This window comes from Oncorhynchus mykiss, chromosome 23 (genome assembly GCF_013265735.2).
Source record: "Oncorhynchus mykiss isolate Arlee chromosome 23, USDA_OmykA_1.1, whole genome shotgun sequence".
Classification (NCBI taxonomy): domain Eukaryota; kingdom Metazoa; phylum Chordata; class Actinopteri; order Salmoniformes; family Salmonidae; genus Oncorhynchus; species Oncorhynchus mykiss.
In genome coordinates this window covers 6,308,736-6,330,516 of record NC_048587.1, presented here as the reverse complement: position 1 = coordinate 6,330,516, position 21,781 = coordinate 6,308,736, and the positions used below count along the sequence as shown (strand labels likewise).

The following is a 21,781-nucleotide window of genomic DNA, read 5'->3' as shown; positions in this document are numbered from 1 at the left end:
TTGATTCATCTCAGAACGCTGAACAAAATCCTCCTTGGCCAAAATCTTCCTTGGCCAGCCAGTAACAGTCTGTCAAGCGAGACTATAAGTTGATTGATCTAATGCTGGGTGTTGTCCAAAGTATCTGGGACGCACCTGTTGTGGTGTGGAACAGGTCTCAGCGGCCTGGGGACACCGGGGACAGGTACAGGGATGGGGACGCCGACAGCAATGGGACTACGAATCAGATGACCACTCCTTCCGGGGGAGTTAGGGTTAGGGTTAGCAGGCAAAGGCTTCTGGGAATTCCTGCCCAGGGGGTAGGCAGGTAAAGGCTTCTGGGTATTCCTGCCCAGGTGGTCGGCAGGTAGAGGCTTCTGGGTATTCCTGCCCAGGGGGTCGGCAGGTAGAGGCTTCTGGGTATTCCTGCCCAGGGGATCGGCAGGTAGGGGTTTCTGGGGTGGACTTGGCATCTCCAAATCCTATTAAAGACAGACACACCGACAATCAATCAAAACAATCAATGAATGAAGGAATCAGTCTATCAATCAAATCAAACCAACTCTTTATTGTCCCAATTTGGAACATGTGTAAAGCAGTATTAAGTCCAAAATGAGCCATGCTGATTCATTCAAAGCTTAGTCTGAACTGAAAACGGATGGAATCAGTCGACTCAGATGATAACGTTGACCCACACACACCACCAGGGGGCGATCAAAGCCACCTAATTGTACCCCGGGTCTCATCTGAGCTCTGTCTGCCTGTATTACCCATCGACACCATCCCTTGGTCACCATGGCAGCCCTCCCTCCCACCCTCCCCAGACAGACAGTATATATATATATGTGTCCAAAATGGCACCCTATTCCCTATAGGGCCCTGGTCAAAAGTAGTGCACTACTACCCTATAGGTCCTGGTCAAAAGTAGTGCACTACTACCCTATAGGTCCTAATCTAAAGTAGTGCACTACTACCCTATAGGTCCTGGTCAAAAGTAGTGCACTATAAAGGGAATAGGGCCATTGAAAAATCAGGCAGCATGTGATGAAGATCCGTCATGTGTTACTAATCTACTGTAGAGGGATGACATCATGATTAACTGTCTGGCTGTTACCTAGCGTACAGATGTTCCACATTCACACACACAGACAGACAGACGGACATAAATAAAGAACACGCACAAACACACACACACACACACACACACACACACACACACACACACACACACACACACACACACACAGACACACACACACACATCGTTTCTCTAAGAAGGAAAGAGTGTTTAGATACTCCATACAGTATCATACAGTACCATATAGTATCATACAGTATCATACAGTACCATACTGTACCATACAGTATCACACAGTATCATATAGTAACAAACAGTATCACACAGTATCATACAGTATCATATAGTAACAAACAGTACCATACAGTAGCACACAGTAGCATACAGTATCATACAGTATCATACAGTACCATACAATACAGTACCATAGCATACAGTATCATACAGTACCATACAGTACCATACAGTACCATAAAGTATCATACAGTATCATACCATACAGTACCATACATTATCATACAGTACAGTACAGTACCATACAGTACCATACAGTATCATACGGTATCATACAGTACCATACAGTATCATACCATACAGTACCATACAGTATCATACAGTACAGTACCATACAGTACCATAAAGTATCATACAGTAACATAACATACAGTACCATACATTATCATACAGTACCATACAGTACCATACATTATCATACAGTACAATACAGTACCATACAGTATCATACAGTACCATAAAGTATCATACAGTATCATACAGTACCATACAGTACCATACCATACAGTATCATACAGTACAGTACCATACAGTATCATACCATACAGTACCATACAGTATCATACCATACAGTACCATACAGTACCATACAGTATCATACAGTACCATACAGTACCATACCATACAGTATCATACAGTACAGTACCACACAGTATCATACCATAGAGTACCATACAGTATCATACCATACAGTATCATACAGTAGAGTACCATACAGTATCATACAGTACCATACCATACAGTACTATACAGTATCATACCATACAGTATCATACAGTAGAGTACCATACAGTATCATACAGTACAGTATCATACAGTATCAGACCACACAGTATCATACCATAGAGTACCATACAGTATCATACCATACAGTATCATACAGTAGAGTACCATACAGTATCATACAGTACCATACCATACAGTACTATACAGTATCATACCATACAGTATCATACAGTAGAGTACCATACAGTATCATACAGTACAGTATCATACAGTATCAGACCATACAGTATCATACCATACAGTACCATACAGTACAATATAGTATCATACAGTACCATACAGTACCATACAGTATCATACCATACAGTACCATACAGTACCATACAGTACCATACAATAACATACAGTACCATACAGTATCATACCACACAGCACCATACAGTAGAGTACCATACAGTACCATACAGTATCATACAGTACCATACCATACAGTACTATACAGTATCATACCATACAGTATCATACAGTAGAGTACCATACAGTATCATACAGTATCATACCATACAGTATCATACAGTACAGTACCATAGAGTACCATACAGTATCACACAGTACCATACAATAACATACAGTACCATACAGTATCATACCATACAGTATCATACAGTAGAGTACCATACAGTATCATACAGTATCACACAGTACAGTACCATAGAGTATCATACAGTATCACACAGTACCATACAATAACATACAGTACCATACAGTATCATACCATACAGTATCATACAGTAGAGTACCATACAGTAACATACAGTATCATACCATACAGTAGCATACAGTATCATACCATACAGTATCATACAGTACAGTACCATAGAGTATCATACAGTATCACACAGTACCATACAATAACATACAGTACCATACAGTATCATACCATACAGTATCATACAGTAGAGTACCATACAGTATCATACAGTACCATACCATACAGTACTATACAGTATCATACCATACAGTATCATACAGTATCAGACCATACAGTATCATACCATACAGTACCATACAGTACAATATAGTATCATACAGTACCATAAAGTATCATACAGTACCATACAGTACCATACAGTACCATACATTACCATACAGTATCATACAGAACCATACAGTACCATACAGTATCATACAGTATCAGACAGTACCATACAGTATCATACCATACAGTATCATACAGTAGAGTACCATACAGTAACATACAGTATCATACCATACAGTAGCATACAGTATCATACCATACAGTATCATACAGTACAGTACCATAGAGTATCATACAGTATCACACAGTACCATACAATAACATACAGTACCATACAGTATCATACCATACAGTATCATACAGTAGAGTACCATACAGTATCATACAGTACCATACCATACAGTACTATACAGTATCATACCATACAGTATCATACAGTATCAGACCATACAGTATCATACCATACAGTACCATACAGTACAATATAGTATCATACAGTACCATAAAGTATCATACAGTATCATACAGTACCATACAGTACCATACATTACCATACAGTATCATACAGAACCATACAGTACCATACAGTATCATACAGTATCAGACAGTACCATACAGTATCATACCATACAGTACCATACAGTATCATACCATACAGTATCATACAGTACCATACCATACAGTACTATACAGTATCATACCATACAGTATCATACAGTAGAGTACCATACAGTATCATACCATACAGTATCATACAGTATCAGACCATACAGTACCATACAGTACAATATAGTATCATACAGTACCATACAGTACCATAAAGTATCATACAGTACAGTACCATACAGTACCATACAATAACATACAGTACCATACAGTACCATACAATAACATACAGTACCATACAGTATCATACCATACAGTATCATACAGTACCATACAGTATCATACAGTATCATACCATACAGTACCATACAGTATCATACCATTCAGTACCATACAGTACCATACAGTATCATACCATACAGTACCATACAGTATCATACCATACAGTACCATACAGTATCATACCATAGAGTACCATACACTATCAGACCATACAGTATCATACCATACAGTACCATACTGTACCATACAGTACAATATAGTATCATACAGTACCATACTGCACCATACAGTACCATACAGTACCATACAGTACCATACTGTACCATACATTACCATAGTGTATCATACAGTACAGTTCCATAAGGTATCATACCATACAGTATCATACCATACAGTACCATACAGTATCATATAGTATCATACAGTACATTACCAAACATTATCATACAGTACCATACTGTACCATACATTACCATACTGTACCATACAGTATCATAACATACAGTATCATGCCATACAGTACCATACAGTATCATGCAGTATCATACAGTATCATACCATACAGTACCATACAATACCATACAGTATCATACCATACAGTACCATACAATACCATACAATATCATACAGTACCATACAGTATCGTACAGTACCATACAATACCATACAATATCATACAGTACCATACAATACCATACAATATCATACAGTATCATACAGTATCATACAGTACAGTACCATACAATACCATACAGTACCATACAGTACCATACAGTATCATACCATACAGTACCATACAATACCATACAATATCATACAGTACCATACAATACCATACAATATCATACAGTACCATACAATATCATACAGTACCATAACATACAGTACCTTACAGTATCATACCATACAGTATCATACAGTACCATACAGTGTCATACCATACATTATCATAGCATACAGTATCATACCATACAGTACCATACAGTACCATACAGTATAATACAGTACCATACAGTACCATAACATACATTACCATAACATACAGTACCATAACATACAGTATCATACAGTATCATACCATACAGTACCATACCATACAGTACCATACAGTACCATATAGTATCATACAGTATCATACAGTACCATACAGTACCCAACAGTACCATACAGTATCATACAGTACCATACAGTACCATACAGTATCATACATGACCACACAGTACCATACAGTACCATACAGTACCATACAGTACCATATAGTATCATACAGTATCATACAGTACCATACAGTACCCAACAGTACCATACAGTATCATACAGTACCATACAGTACCATACAGTATCATACATGACCACACAGTACCATACAGTACCATACAGTACCATACAGTATCATACAGTACCATACAGTACCCAACAGTACCATACAGTATCATACAGTACCATACAGTACCATACAGTATCATACATGACCACACAGTACCATACAGTACCATACAGTATCATACAGTACCATACAGTACCCAACAGTACCATACAGTATCATACAGTACCATACAGTACCATACAGTATCATACATGACCACACAGTACCATACAGTACCATACAGTATCATACAGTACCATACAGTATCATACAGTTCCAGCAACTATAATTGTTCTTTGCTCAATCATGTCACATGACCTGGATTGGAACCTTATCGAAAGCTTTTTCCTCAAACTGTCGCCTTCTCTTTTTATGTGAGATGGTTCAGCACCATCCTCAGACAATACTTTCATTTTAATCTAATTCTAATGTCTGTTTAAGGCTTAAAATACAGGATAGCATCTTGCTTTGTTACATGATTGCGCAAAACACAGACCCCTTACTATAATGCAGTGGTATTCAACTCTGACCCTACAAGGTCTGGACCCTGCTTGTTGTCTGTTCTACCTGGTCATTAATATCACCCACCTGGTGTCCCAGGTCTAAATCAGGCCCTGACCATTAATATCACCCACCTGGTGTCCCAGGTGTAAATCAGGCCCTGACTATTAATATCACCCCACCTGGTGTCCCTGGTCTAAATCAGGCCCTGATCATTAATATCACCCACCTGGTGTCCCTGGTCTAAATCAGGCCCTGATCATTAATATCACCCACCTGGTGTCCCAGGTCTAAATCGGGCCCTGATCATTAATATCACCCCACCTGGTGTCCCAGGTCTAAATCAGGCCCTGATCATTAATATCACCCCACCTGGTGTCCCAGGTCTAAATCAGGCCCTGATCATTAATATCACCCCACCTGGTGTCCCAGGTCTAAATCAGGCCCTGATCATTAATATCACCCCACCTGGTGTCCCAGGTCTAAGTCAGGCCCTGATCATCAATATCACCCATCTGCTGTCGCAGGTCTAAATCAGTCCCTGATCAGAGGGGAACAATGGAGAAAAAAAACCCGCAGTGGAACTGTCTTGGCGGTCCATAGTTGAGTTGGAGGGCTATAGTGGATGTGTCGCCAGGCCAAGTTCAGTACAGCTGGGTTTGTCTCGACTCGGTTTCTGCTCAGTAATGGCAAATGCCCTTGAGTGACGTTGGCTGGTTTACAGCGGGGCGGTCGCTCTGCCTCATCGGGAATATCACAAGTTTCACACGTTTTTGTTTTTGTTTTTGAGAGGTTTCTATACCCCTGAAAACTTTAGTGACGCTTTGAGGGCTTTCGTTACGCTGCCATCCGTCAAGTGATCGTAAAGTGGTTATGTTTCCCCTTCGGTTCCACTATTGCCAAGAGCTGTGGGACGAGGGGAAACTGGCACATTACAAAGGTTCTTTCTCTATGAGGCCTACTGAAGGTTCTGTGAAGGCTACTGAAGGTTCTGTGAAGGCTACTGAAGGTTCTGTGAAGGCTAACTGAAGGTTCTGTGAAGGCTACTGAAGGTTCTGTGAAGGCTACTGAAGGTTCTGTGAAGGCTACTGAAGATTCTGTGAAGGCTACTGAAGGTTCTGTGAAGGCTACTGAAGGTTCTGTGAAGGCTACTGAAGGTTCTGTGAAGGTTACTGTTGAACAACTACTAATCTGAAAATATTTGCAGCCGGTATCGTCACGCACGGACGGACGATTTGAGTACGATCCAAAATACAGGCTACAGTGTCAAATGGGGAAGACAAATTGAATCCAGGCCAGAAGGAAAGTGCACGTCTGATGGAATCCAGACATAAACCTGCGACTGTGAATGCAGTGGTAACTGTACAGCGCTCTTACCATTCATCTTGTTCCTGAGTTAGACCCTAGTGGGCAAAACTGGCTCAAATGAGGCTTTTCACAATGAGGGTCTTTTTAACAGCAAAACGGGTTCAAATGAGGCTTTTCACAATAAGGGTCTTGTTAAAAGCAAAACGGGCTCAAAAGATGAATCGTCAAGCAGTTTATCCACTAGGATGGACACAGACAGCGTCTTTACTGAATACCAGAAGACCCCCATAGACACCCCATAGCCCTGGCTAAGCTGCCCCCAGCTCTTCGTGGGAAGAGTCAGCAGCCTGGTCAGCCTCCCTGGAGCTTCTAGGTCTGGAGCTGGGACCAAACATCTGTTACTGCTACAGGATGGGGGTTGGATCGGACTGGCAGTTCGACCACGACTACAGGCCTGGCTTATTAATGCTCGAAACCAAGCAACAGTTGAAAGGGAAGGCCTGTCTAAAAAATTGATGTAATAAATGTATCACTAGCCACTTTAAACTATGCCACTTTATATAATGCTTACATACCCTACATTACTCATCTGATATGTATATACTGTACTCTATACCATCTACTGCATCTTGCCTATGCCGTTCGGCCATCGCTCATCCATATATATTTATATGTACATATTCTTATTCCTTCCTTTACACTTGTGTGTATTAGGTAGTTGTTGTGAAATTGTTAGGTTACTCGTTGGTTATTACTGCATTGTCGGAACTAGAAGCACAAGCATTTCGCTACACTCGCATTAACATCTGCTAACCATGTGTATGTGACAAATAACATCTGCTAACCATGTGTATGTGACAAATAACATCTGCTAACCATGTGTATGTGACAAATAACATTTGATTTGATTTGAAGCCTGTCTCTTATGCAGTGAGATATGGTATAGTCCAGTGAGTTAGCCAGAACTGAACACACGTTCTGATTTGTTGCGGAAACCAAGTGTTCCAGTTTAGACCCGTGGACATTCTAGAACTGGAATTTCGCAGCCGGAACTCGGAACGCCGGACACAACATTCTACTGCAGTAAAGTGGGCCGTTCTGACAGCTTTATCCAACATTAGTTTGATATGGCTCAACTCAATTTACCACGTCTATTTACGCCGAGCTCGTTCCAGACTATAAATCAATAAACGCCCTCTGCCTCCTCAACACACACTTGTCATTAATCTCATCTTCTCTTAAATTTACAATCTGGGAATCTGTTCAAAAGTCATTTAATTCATGTTTTGCTGTATCTACCCATAAAGAACAGAATCCCAGATCGCAGCTTTAATGATGCTTGATGATACTTCAATAGACAGGCCTCGGGTCTGCTATGACCTCTTAATGACCTTCTGTTCATCATGGCAGGAGTTAACGTCTCATTAATGCTTTAACACACTGCTAATGAGCCTGATGTGTCCTAATGATGAGACACACACACACACACACACACGCACGCACGCACACACACACGCACACACGCACGCACGCACGCACACACACGCACACACGCACACACACACACACACACACACACACACACACACACACACACAGTCAAATCAAATTCTAGAGTAATGATGTAATGTGTTATTGATGATGTAATGTGTTATTGATGATGTAATGTGTTATTGATGATGTAATGTGTTATTGATGATGTAGGCTGTTGTTGATATAACTGTGTTTAAACCCTGTTTGGACCACAGGTAGAGTTGGAGCTGTTTATATATTCTTATTCCACACCTCCATGTACCTCTGGTCTGATAGAAACCTCCTCTGGTCTGATAGAAACCTCCTCTAGTCTGATAGAAACCTCCATGTCCCTCTAGTCTGATAGAAACCTCCTCTAGTCTGACAGAAACCTCCTCTAGTCTGATAGAAACCTCCATGTACCTCTAGTCTGATAGAAACCTCCTCTAGTCTGATAGAAACCTCCTCTAGTCTGATAGAAACCTCCTCTAGTCTGATAGAAACCTCCTCTAGTCTGACAGAAACCTCCTCTAGTCTGACAGAAACCTCCTCTAGTCTGATAGAAACCTCCATGTACCTCTGGTCTAATAGAAACCCTCTCTAGTCTGATAGAAACCTCCTCTAGTCTGATAGAAACCTCCTCTAGTCTGATAGAAACCTCCTCTAGTCTGATAGAAACCTCCTCTAGTCTGATAGAAACCTCCTCTGGTCTGATAGAAACCTCCTCTAGTCTGATAGAAACCTCCATGTCCCTCTAGTCTGATAGAAACCTCTTCTAGTCTGATAGAAACCTCCTCTAGTCTGATAGAAACCTCCTCTAGTCTGATAGAAACCTCCTCTAGTCTGATAGAAACCTCCATGTCCCTCTAGTCTGATAGAAACCTCCATGTCCCTCTAGTCTGATAGAAACCTCCATGTCCCTCTAGTCTGATAGAAACCTCCTCTGGTCTGATAGAAACCTCCTCTAGTCTGATAGAAACCTCCTCTGGTCTGATAGAAACCTCCTCTAGTCTGATAGAAACCTCCATGTACCTCTAGTCTGATAGAAACCTCCTCTAGTCTGATAGAAATCTCCTCTAGTCTGATAGAAACCTCCTCTAGTCCGATAGAAACCTCCTCTAGTCTGATAGAAACCTCCTCTAGTCTGATAGAAATCTCCTCTAGTCTGATAGAAACCTCCTCTAGTCTGATAGAAACCTCCATGTACCTCTAGTCTGATAGAAACCTCCTCTAGTCTGATAGAAACCTCCTCTAGTCTGATAGAAATCTCCATGTCCCTCTAGTCTGATAGAAACCTCTTCTAGTCTGATAGAAACCTCCTCTAGTCTGATAGAAACTTCCTCTAGTCTGATAGAAACCTCCATGTCCCTCTAGTCTGATAGAAACCACCATGTCCCTCTAGTCTGATAGAAACCACCATGTCCCTCTAGTCGGATAGAAATCTCCATGTACCTCTAGTCTGATAGAAACCTCCTCTAGTCTGATAGAAACCACCATGTCCCTCTAGTCTGATAGAAACCACCATGTCCCTCTAGTCTGATAGCAACCTCCATGTCCCTCTAGTCTGATAGAAACCACCATGTCCCTCTAGTCGGATAGAAATCTCCATGTACCTCTAGTCTGATAGAAACCTCTTCTAGTCTGATAGAAACCTCCTCTAGTCTGATAGAAACCTCCTCTAGTCTGATAGAAACCTCCATGTCCCTCTAGTCTGACAGAAACCTCCATGTCCCTCTAGTCTCATAGAAACCTCCTCTAGTCTGATAGAAACCTCCTCTAGTCTGATAGAAACCTCCATGTCCCTCTAGTCTGATAGAAATCTCCATGTCCCTCTAGTCTGTTAGAAACCTCCTCTAGTCTGATAGAAATCTCCATGTCCCTCTAGTCTGTTAGAAACCTCCTCTAGTCTGATAGAAATCTCCATGTCCCTCTAGTCTGTTAGAAACCTCCTCTAGTCTGATAGAAATATCCATGTCCCTCTAGTCTGACAGAAACCTCCTCTAGTCTGATAGAAACCTCCTCTAGTCTGATAGAAATCTCCATGTCCCTCTAGTCTGTTAGAAACCTCCTCTAGTCTGATAGAAATATCCATGTCCCTCTAGTCTGATAGAAACCTCCTCTAGTCTGATAGAAACCTCCTCTAGTCCGATAGACATCTCCATGTACCTCTAGTCTGATAGAAACCTCCTCTAGTCTGATAGAAATCTCCTCTAGACTGATAGAAACCTCCTCTAGTCTGATAGAAACCTCCTCTAGTCTGATAGAAACCTCCTCTAGTCTGATAGAAACCTCCTCTAGTCTGATAGAAACCTCCTCTAGTCTGATAGAAACCTCCTCTAGTCTGATAGAAATCTCCATGTCCCTCTAGTCTGATAGAAACCTCCTCTAGTCTGATAGAAACCTCCTCTAGTCTGATAGAAACCTCCATGTCCCTCTAGTCTGATAGAAACCTCCTCTAGTCTGATAGAAACCTCCATGTACCTCTAGTCTGATAGAAACCTCCTCTAGTTCGATAGAAACCTCCTCTAGTCTGATAGAAACCTCCATGTACCTCTAGTCTGATAGAAACCTCCATATCCCTCTAGTCTGATAGAAACCTCCTCTAGTCTGATAGAAACCTCCTCTAGTCTGATAGAAACCTCCTCTAGTCTGATAGAACCTCCTCTAGTCTGATAGAAACCTCCATGTACCTCTAGTCTGATAGAAATCTCCTCTAGTCTGATAGAAACCTCCTCTAGTCTGATAGAAACCTCCTCTAGTCTGATAGAAACCTCCTCTAGTCTGATAGAAACCTCCATGTACCTCTAGTCTGATAGAAACCTCCTCTAGTCTGATAGAAACCTCCTCTAGTCTGATAGAAACCTCCTCTAGTCTGATAGAAACCTCCTCTAGTCTGATAGAAACCTCCATGTACCTCTAGTCTGATAGAAACCTCCTCTAGTCTGATAGAAACCTCCTCTAGTCTGATAGAAACCTCCTCTAGTCTGATAGAAACCTCCATGTACCTCTAGTCTGATAGAAACCTCCTCTAGTCTGATAGAAATCTCCTCTAGTCTGATAGAAACCTCCTCTAGTCTGATAGAAACCTCCTCTAGTCTGATAGAAACCTCCTCTAGTCTGATAGAAACCTCCTCTAGTCTGATAGAAACCTCCTCTAGTTCGATAGAAACCTCCATGTACCTCTAGTCTGATAGAAACCTCCATGTACCTCTAGTCTGATAGAAACCTCCTCTAGTCTGATAGAAACCTCCTCTAGTCTGATAGAAACCTCCTCTAGTCTGATAGAAACCTCCTCTAGTCTGATAGAAACCTCCATGTACCTCTAGTCTGATAGAAACCTCCTCTAGTCTGATAGAAACCTCCTCTAGTCTGATAGAAACCTCCTCTAGTCTGATAGAAACCTCCATGTACCTCTAGTCTGATAGAAACCTCCATGTCCCTCTAGTCTGATAGAAACCTCCTCTAGTCCGATAGAAATCTCCATGTCCCTCTAGTCTGATAGAAACCTCCTCTAGTCTGATAGAAACCTCCATGTACCTCTAGTCTGACAGAAACCTCCATGTACCTCTAGTCTCATAGAAACCTCCTCTAGTCTGATAGAAACCTCCTCTAGTCTGATAGAAACCTCCTCTAGTCTGATAGAAACCTCCTCTAGTCTGATAGAAACCTCCTCTAGTCTGATAGAAACCTCCTCTAGTCTGATAGAAACCTCCATGTACCTCTATTCTGATAGAAACCTCCTCTAGTCTGATAGAAACCTCCATGTCCCTCTAGTCTGATATAAATCTCCATGTCCCTCTAGTCTGTTAGAAACCTCCTCTAGTCTGATAGAAACCTCCATGTACCTCTAGTCTGATAGAAACCTCCTCTAGTCTGATAGAAACCTCCATGTCCCTCTAGTCTGACAGAAACCTCCTCTAGTCTGATAGAAACCTCCTCTAGTCTGATAGAAACCTCCATGCCCCTCGAGTCTGATAGAAATCTCCTCTAGTCCGATAGAAATCTCCATGTCCCTCTAGTCTGATAGAAACCTCCTCTAGTCTGATAGAAACCCCCATGTCCCTCCAGTCTGACAGAAACCAGCTCTGTTTCTTCTCTGGCAGGACTACAACCCTGGTTAACCTGGCCTGTATACAACTCCCCTGCACTCTGGCAGGACTACAACCCTGGTTAACCTGGCCTGTATACAACTCCCCTGCGCTCTGGCAGCACTACAAACCTGGTTAACCTGGCCTGTATTCAACTCCCCTGCGCACTGGCAGGACTACAACCCTGGTTAACCTGGCCTGAAAACAACTCCAGAGTGGCGCAAGACATCTCAGTCACTACAGACCCTGGTTCGTTTCCAGGCTGTATCACAACCGGACGTGATTACGAGTCCCATAGGGCAGCGTACAATTTGCCCAGCGTTGTCCGGGTTTGGCCGGGTTAGGCTGTCATTGTAAATAATTTGTTCTTAACCGACTTTCCTAGTTAAATAAAGAACTGTCAACACACAACGTTTTATAGGACACACAAGACCTGTGGAAGGAGACCAGGCCATCACACTGACCGTGGAGCAGTAGGGTCCTGTTCTTCAATAAGCCCTGTGAAAGGAGACCAGGCCATCCCACTCCCTCACTTAGACCATCCTCCACTCCCTCACTTAGACCATCCTCCACTCCCTCACCTAGACCATCCTCCACTCCCTCACCTAGACCATCCTCCACTCCCTCACTTAGACCATCCTCCACTCCCTCACCTAGACCATCCTCCACTCCCTCACCTAGACCATCCTCCACTCCCTCACCTAGACCTTCCTCCACTCCCTCACTTAGACCATCCTCCACTCCCTCACCTAGACCATCCTCCACTCCCTCACCTAGACCATCCTCCACTCCCTCACCTAGACCATCCTCCACTCCCTCACCTAGACCATTCTCCACTCCCTCACCTAGACCATCCTCCACTCCCTCACCTAGACCATCCTCCACTCCCTCACCAAGACAATCCTCCACTCCCTCACCTAGACCATCCTCCACTCCCTCACCAAGACCATCCTCCACTCCCTCACCAAGACCATCCTCCCCTCCCTCACCTAGACCATCCTCCACTCCCTCACCTAGACCATCCTCCACTCCCTCACCTAGACCATCCTCCACTCCCTCACCTAGACCATCCTCCACTCCCTCACCTAGACCATCCTCCACTCCCTCACCTAGACCATCCTCCACTCCCTCACCTAGACCATCCTCCACTCCCTCACCAAGACAATCCTCCACTCCCTCACCTAGACCATCCTCCACTCCCTCACCTAGACCATCCTCCACTCCCTCACCTAGACCATCCTCCACTCCCTCACAAAGACCTTCCTCCACTCCTTCACCAAGACCATCCTCCACTCCCTCACAAAGACCATCCTCCACTCCCTCACCAAGACCATCCTCCACTCCCTCACCTAGACCATCCTCCACTCCCTCACCAAGACCATGTTCCACTCCCTCACCTAGACCATTTTCCACTCCCTCACCTATACCTTCCTCCACTCCCTCACCAAGACCATCCTCCACTCCCTCACCTAGACCATCCTCCACTCCCTCACCTAGACCATCCTCCACTCCCTTACGAAGACCATCCTCCACTCCCTCACCAAGACCATCCTCCACTCCCTCACCTAGACCATCCTCTTCTCCCTCACCAAGACCATCCTCCACTCCCTCACCTAGACCATCCTCCACTCCCTCACCTAGACCATCCTCTTCTCCCTCACCAAGACCATCCTCCACTCCCTCACCTAGACCATCCTCCATCCCGTCACCTAGACCATCCTCCACTCCCTCACCAAGACCTTCCTCCAGTCACTTAGAGTTAATTCTCTAGATTCCCTGGGTTAAGGGTTAGTTCCCTGGATTCCCTGGGTTAGGATTAGTTCCCTAGATTACCTGGGTTAGGATTAGTTCCCTGGATTACCTGGGTTAGGATTAGTTCCCTGGATTCCCTGGGTCCTCATTCAGGTACAATATCAAAGACAGTCAGACCATCCTCGCTCAGTCTCGCTAGCCTGATAGAAATCTCCTCTAGTCTGATAGAAACCTCCTCTAGTCTGATAGAAACCTCCTCTAGTTCGATAGAAACCTCCTCTAGTCTGATAGAAACCTCCTCTAGTCTGATAGAAACCTCCTCTAGTCTGATAGAAACCTCCTCTAGTCTGATAGAAACCTCCATGTACCTCTAGTCTGATAGAAACCTCCTCTAGTCTGATAGAAACCTCCTCTAGTCTGATAGAAACCTCCTCTAGTCTGATAGAAACCTCCTCTAGTCTGATAGAAACCTCCATGTACCTCTAGTCTGATAGAAACCTCCTCTAGTCTGATAGAAACCTCCTCTAGTCTGATAGAAACCTCCTCTAGTCTGATAGAAACCTCCATGTACCTCTAGTCTGATAGAAATCTCCTCTAGTCTGATAGAAATCTCCTCTAGTCTGATAGAAACCTCCTCTAGTCTGATAGAAACCTCCTCTAGTCTGATAGAAACCTCCTCTAGTCTGATAGAAACCTCCATGTACCTCTAGTCTGATAGAAACCTCCTCTAGTCTGATAGAAACCTCCATGTACCTCTAGTCTGATAGAAACCTCCTCTAGTCTGATAGAAACCTCCTCTAGTCTGATAGAAACCTCCTCTAGTCTGATAGAAACCTCCTCTAGTCTGATAGAAACCTCCTCTAGTCTGATAGAAACCTCCATGTCCCTCTAGTCTGATAGAAACCTCCTCTAGTCCGATAGAAATCTCCATGTCCCTCTAGTCTGATAGAAACCTCCTCTAGTCCGATAGAAATCTCCATGTCCCTCTAGTCTGATAGAAACCTCCTCTAGTCTGATAGAAACCTCCTCTAGTCTGATAGAAACCTCCTCTAGTCTGATAGAAACCTCCTCTAGTCTGATAGAAACCTCCTCTAGTCTGATAGAAACCTCCATGTACCTCTATTCTGATAGAAACCTCCTCTAGTCTGATAGAAACCTCCATGTCCCTCTAGTCTGATAGAAATCTCCATGTCCCTCTAGTCTGTTAGAAACCTCCTCTAGTCTGATAGAAACCTCCATGTACCTCTAGTCTGATAGAAACCTCCTCTAGTCTGATAGAAACCTCCATGTCCCTCTAGTCTGACAGAAACCTCCTCTAGTCTGATAGAAACCTCCATGCCCCTCGAGTCTGATAGAAATCTCCTCTAGTCCGATAGAAATCTCCATGTCCCTCTAGTCTGATAGAAACCTCCTCTAGTCTGATAGAAACCCCCATGTCCCTCCAGTCTGACAGAAACCAGCTCTGTTTCTTCTCTGGCAGGACTACAACCCTGGTTAACCTGGCCTGTATACAACTCCCCTGCACTCTGGCAGGACTACAACCGTGGTTAACCTGGCCTGTATACAACTCCCCTGCGCTCTGGCAGCACTACAAACCTGGTTAACCTGGCCTGTATTCAACTCCCCTGCGCACTGGCAGGACTACAACCCTGGTTAACCTGGCCTGAAAACAACTCCAGAGTGGCGCAAGACATCTCAGTCACTACAGACCCTGGTTCGTTTCCAGGCTGTATCACAACCGGACGTGATTACGAGTCCCATAGGGCAGCGTACAATTTGCCCAGCGTTGTCCGGGTTTGGCCGGGTTAGGCTGTCATTGTAAATAATTTGTTCTTAACCGACTTTCCTAGTTAAATAAAGAACTGTCAACACACAACGTTTTATAGGACACACAAGACCTGTGGAAGGAGACCAGGCCATCACACTGACCGTGGAGCAGTAGGGTCCTGTTCTTCAATAAGCCCTGTGAAAGGAGACCAGGCCATCCCACTCCCTCACTTAGACCATCCTCCACTCCCTCACTTAGACCATCCTCCACTCCCTCACCTAGACCATCCTCCACTCCCTCACCTAGACCATCCTCCACTCCCTCACTTAGACCATCCTCCACTCCCTCACCTAGACCATCCTCCACTCCCTCACCTAGACCATCCTCCACTCCCTCACCTAGACCTTCCTCCACTCCCTCACTTAGACCATCCTCCACTCCCTCACCTAGACCATCCTCCACTCCCTCACCTAGACCATCCTCCACTCCCTCACCTAGACCATCCTCCACTCCCTCACCTAGACCATTCTCCACTCCCTCACCTAGACCATCCTCCACTCCCTCACCTAGACCATCCTCCACTCCCTCACCAAGACAATCCTCCACTCCCTCACCTAGACCATCCTCCACTCCCTCACCAAGACCATCCTCCACTCCCTCACCAAGACCATCCTCCCCTCCCTCACCTAGACCATCCTCCACTCCCTCACCTAGACCATCCTCCACTCCCTCACCTAGACCATCCTCCACTCCCTCACCTAGACCATCCTCCACTCCCTCACCTAGACCATCCTCCACTCCCTCACCTAGACCATCCTCCACTCCCTCACCTAGACCATCCTCCACTCCCTCACCAAGACAATCCTCCACTCCCTCACCTAGACCATCCTCCACTCCCTCACCTAGACCATCCTCCACTCCCTCACCTAGACCATCCTCCACTCCCTCACAAAGACCTTCCTCCACTCCTTCACCAAGACCATCCTCCACTCCCTCACAAAGACCATCCTCCACTCCCTCACCAAGACCATCCTCCACTCCCTCACCTAGACCATCCTCCACTCCCTCACCAAGACCATGTTCCACTCCCTCACCTAGACCATTTTCCACTCCCTCACCTATACCTTCCTCCACTCCCTCACCAAGACCATCCTCCACTCCCTCACCTAGACCATCCTCCACTCCCTCACCTAGACCATCCTCCACTCCCTTACGAAGACCATCCTCCACTCCCTCACCAAGACCATCCTCCACTCCCTCACCTAGACCATCCTCTTCTCCCTCACCAAGACCATCCTCCACTCCCTCACCTAGACCATCCTCCACTCCCTCACCTAGACCATCCTCTTCTCCCTCACCAAGACCATCCTCCACTCCCTCACCTAGACCATCCTCCATCCCGTCACCTAGACCATCCTCCACTCCCTCACCAAGACCTTCCTCCAGTCACTTAGAGTTAATTCTCTAGATTCCCTGGGTTAAGGGTTAGTTCCCTGGATTCCCTGGGTTAGGATTAGTTCCCTAGATTACCTGGGTTAGGATTAGTTCCCTGGATTACCTGGGTTAGGATTAGTTCCCTGGATTCCCTGGGTCCTCATTCAGGTACAATATCAAAGACAGTCAGACCATCCTCGCTCAATGACCCCCCCCCCCCCCACACACACACACACACACACACAGCCTCACCAAGACCATCCTGCAGGAGTTATGTTGCTGTGGCACACTGCGAAACGATGCCCCTCTGGGCGGAGCCTGGGTGTGGCTGTGGGCATGTCCTTGGCCATGGGTGGGCAGGGCTCGGTGAGGAGGGGGAGTAGGTGGTCTGGGCTGTCCTGGTCCATGGGGAGGCAGGGCTCGGTGAGGAGGGGGAGTAGGTGGTCTGGGCTGTCCTGGTCCAGGGACGGCCATAGGGGACAGGGACAGGGGGACGGGGTGACTGAGGTGAACAGGGGAGCACTGGGGTAGTCGTCGCTGGCTGTGGGAGGGGTAGGGCTGCCCAGGGGGGTGTTGGTTTTGGGCAGGAGGCTGTGGAGAGACGGGATACAGAATCACAGACACATCAATCAGAAACGGGGTCATATTCATTAGTACCCACTGCATCAAAATGTGTTTCAATGGAAATTGAAAATGAGCGTTTCTTATTGGGCAAGCTCAGGTATTCCCTCTCCTTCATCTCATCTCCATTCCTCCTCCTCTCCTTCATCTCGTCTCCACTCCTCCCCCTCTCCTTCACCTCCTTCACCACCTCCACTCCCCTCTCCACTCCTCCCCCTCTCCTTCATCTCCTCTCCACTCCTCCCCCTCACCTAGTTCCCTGGATTTCCTGGGTTTGGATTAGTTCCCTGGATTCCCTGGGTTAGGGTTAGTTCCCTGGATTCCCTGGGTTAGGATTAGTTCCCTGGATTCCCTGGGTTAGGGTTAGTTCCCTGGATTCCCTGGGTTAGGATTAGTTCCATGGATTCCCTGGGTTAGGATTAGTTCCCCGGATTCCCTGGGTCCTCATTCAGGAAAAATATCAAAGAGAGAGAGAGAGAGACAGGGGACGTCTGAACTAGTCTAGGTGGACAGAGCCACAGACCACACAGCTGTGTGGGGGGGGGGGGACTAAAAATGTATTCCACTCAGTCACAAACACCCCTCTCCCTTATAACCCTGAACAGCTCCTGACCTCATCTGAACCCTGCTTACATCAAACAGACCTCTCTCCTCTTACCTCCAAAATGGCACCCTATTCCCTAAACTACAGGACTGGTCATTAAAACCAGACACTACAGCACCAGACACTACAGGACCAGACACTACAGGACCAGACACTACAGGACGGGTCACTAAAACCAGACACCACAGGATGGGTCACTAAAACCAGACACCCCAGGATGGGTCACCAAAACCAGACACCACAGGACGGGTCACTAAAACCAGACACTACAGCACCAGACACTACAGGACCAGACACTACAGGACCAGACACTACAGGACCAGACACTACAGGACCAGACACTACAGGACCAGACACTACAGGACGGGTCACTAAAACCAGACACCACAGGACCAGACACTACAGGACCAGACACTACAGGACCAGACACTACAGGACCAGACACTACAGGACGAGTCACTAAAACCAGACACTACAGGACCAGACACTACAGGACCAGACACCACAGGACGGGTCACTAAAACCAGACACTACAGGACCAGACACTACAGGACCAGACACTACAGCACCAGACACTACAGGACCAGACACTACAGGACCAGACACTACAGGACCAGACACTACAGGACCAGACACTACAGGACCAGACACTACAGGACGAGTCACTAAAACCAGACACTACAGGACCGGACACTACAGGACCAGACACTACAGGACCAGACACTACAGGACGAGTCACTAAAACCAGACACGACAGGACCGGACACTACAGGACCAGACACTACTGGACCAGACACTACAAGACCAGACACTACAGGACTGGTCACTAAAACCAGACACGACAGGACCGGACACTACAGGACCAGACACTACAGGACCGGACACTACAGGACCAGACACTACAGGACCGGACACTACAAGACCAGACACGACAGGACCAGACACTACAGGACGGGTCACTAAAACCAGACATTACAGTACAGGACCAGACACTACAGGACCAGACACTACAGAACCAGACACTACAGGACCAGACACTACAGGACCAGACACTACAGGACCAGACACTACAGGACCAGACACTACAGGACCAGACACTACAGGACCAGACACTACAGGACGGGTCACTAAAACCAGACACCACAGGATGGGTCACTAAAACCAGACACTACAGGACCAGACACTACAGGACCAGACACTACAGAACCAGACACTACAGGACCAGACACTACAGAACCAGACACTACAGGACCAGACACTACAGGACCAGACACCACAGCACCAGACACCACAGGACCAGACACTACAGAACCAGACACTACAGGACCAGACACTACAGGACCAGACACTACAGGACCAGACACTACAGGACCAGACACTACAGGACCAGACACTACAGGACCAGACACTACAGGACCAGACACTACAGGACGGGTCACTAAAACCAGACAATACAGGACGGGTCACTAAAACCAGACACTACAGGACCAGACACTACAGGACCAGACACTACAGAACCAGACACTACAGGACCAGACACTACAGAACCAGACACTACAGGACCAGACACTACAGGACCAGACACCACAGCACCAGACACCACAGGACCAGACACTACAGGACCAGACACTACAGGACCAGACACTACAGGACCAGTCACTACAGGACCAGACACTACAGGAAAGGGTCACTAAAACCAGACACTACAGGACCAGACACTACAGGACCAGACACTACAACACCAGACACCACAGGACCAGACACTACAGGACTGGTCACTAACACCAGGCACCACAGGACCAGTCACTACAGGACCAGACACTACAGGACCAGTCACTACAGGACCAGTCACTACAGGACCAGACACTACAGGACCAGACACTACAGGACCAGACACTACAGGACCAGACACCACAGAACGGGTCACTAAAACCATAAATTACAGGACGGGTCACTAAAACCAGACACCACAGGTAGGGTCACTAAAACCAGACACCACAGGTAGGGTCACTAAAACCAGACACCACAGGTAGGGTAACTAAAACCAGACACCACAGGTAGGGTAACTAAAACCAGACACTACAGGACGGGTAACTAAAACCAGACACCACAGGTAGGGTAACTAAAACCAGACACTACAGGTAGGGTCACTAAAACCAGACACCACAGGTAGGGTAACTAAAACCAGACACCACAGGTAGGGTAACTAAAACCAGACACCACAAGTAGGGTAACTAAAATCAGACACTACAGGACGGGTAACTAAAACCAGACACCACAGGTAGGGTCACTAAAACCAGACACCACAGGTAGGGTAACTAAAACCAGACACCACAGGTAGGGTAACTAAAACCAGACACCACAGGTAGGGTAACTAAAACCATACAGTACAGGACGGGTAACTAAAACCAGACACCACAGGTAGGGTAACTAAAACCAGACACTACAGGTAGGGTAACTAAAACCAGACACCACAGGTAGGGTAACTAAAACCAGACACCACAGGTAGGGTAACTAAAACCAGACACCACAGGTAGGGTAACTAAAACCAGACACCACAGGTAGGGTAACTAAAACCAGACACCACAGGTAGGGTAACTAAAACCAGACACTACAGGTAGGGTCACTAAAACCAGACACCACAGGTAGGGTAACTAAAACCAGACACCACAGGTAGGGTCACTAAAACCAGACACCACAGGTAGGGTAACTAAAACCAGACACCACAGGTAGGGTAACTAAAACCAGACACCACAGGTAGGGTAACTAAAACCAGACACCACAGGTAGGGTAACTAAAACCAGACACCACAGGTAGGGTAAC

At 45.7% G+C, this 21,781-nt stretch overlaps 1 protein-coding gene across 1 annotated transcript in view; it reads right to left on the bottom strand.

The window, feature by feature from the left end:
* The window catches only part of LOC110510837 (disintegrin and metalloproteinase domain-containing protein 12), a 245,135-nt gene that overhangs the window by 1,354 nt on the left and 222,000 nt on the right, over positions 1-21,781 (bottom strand). The window contains exons 21-22 of the mRNA XM_036960839.1: positions 17,986-18,324; positions 136-461 (exon numbers count right to left, since the gene is read on the bottom strand). Coding sequence (XP_036816734.1) covers positions 136-461; positions 17,986-18,324 — 665 coding nt within the window. The remainder of the gene's footprint in view (positions 1-135; positions 462-17,985; positions 18,325-21,781) is intronic.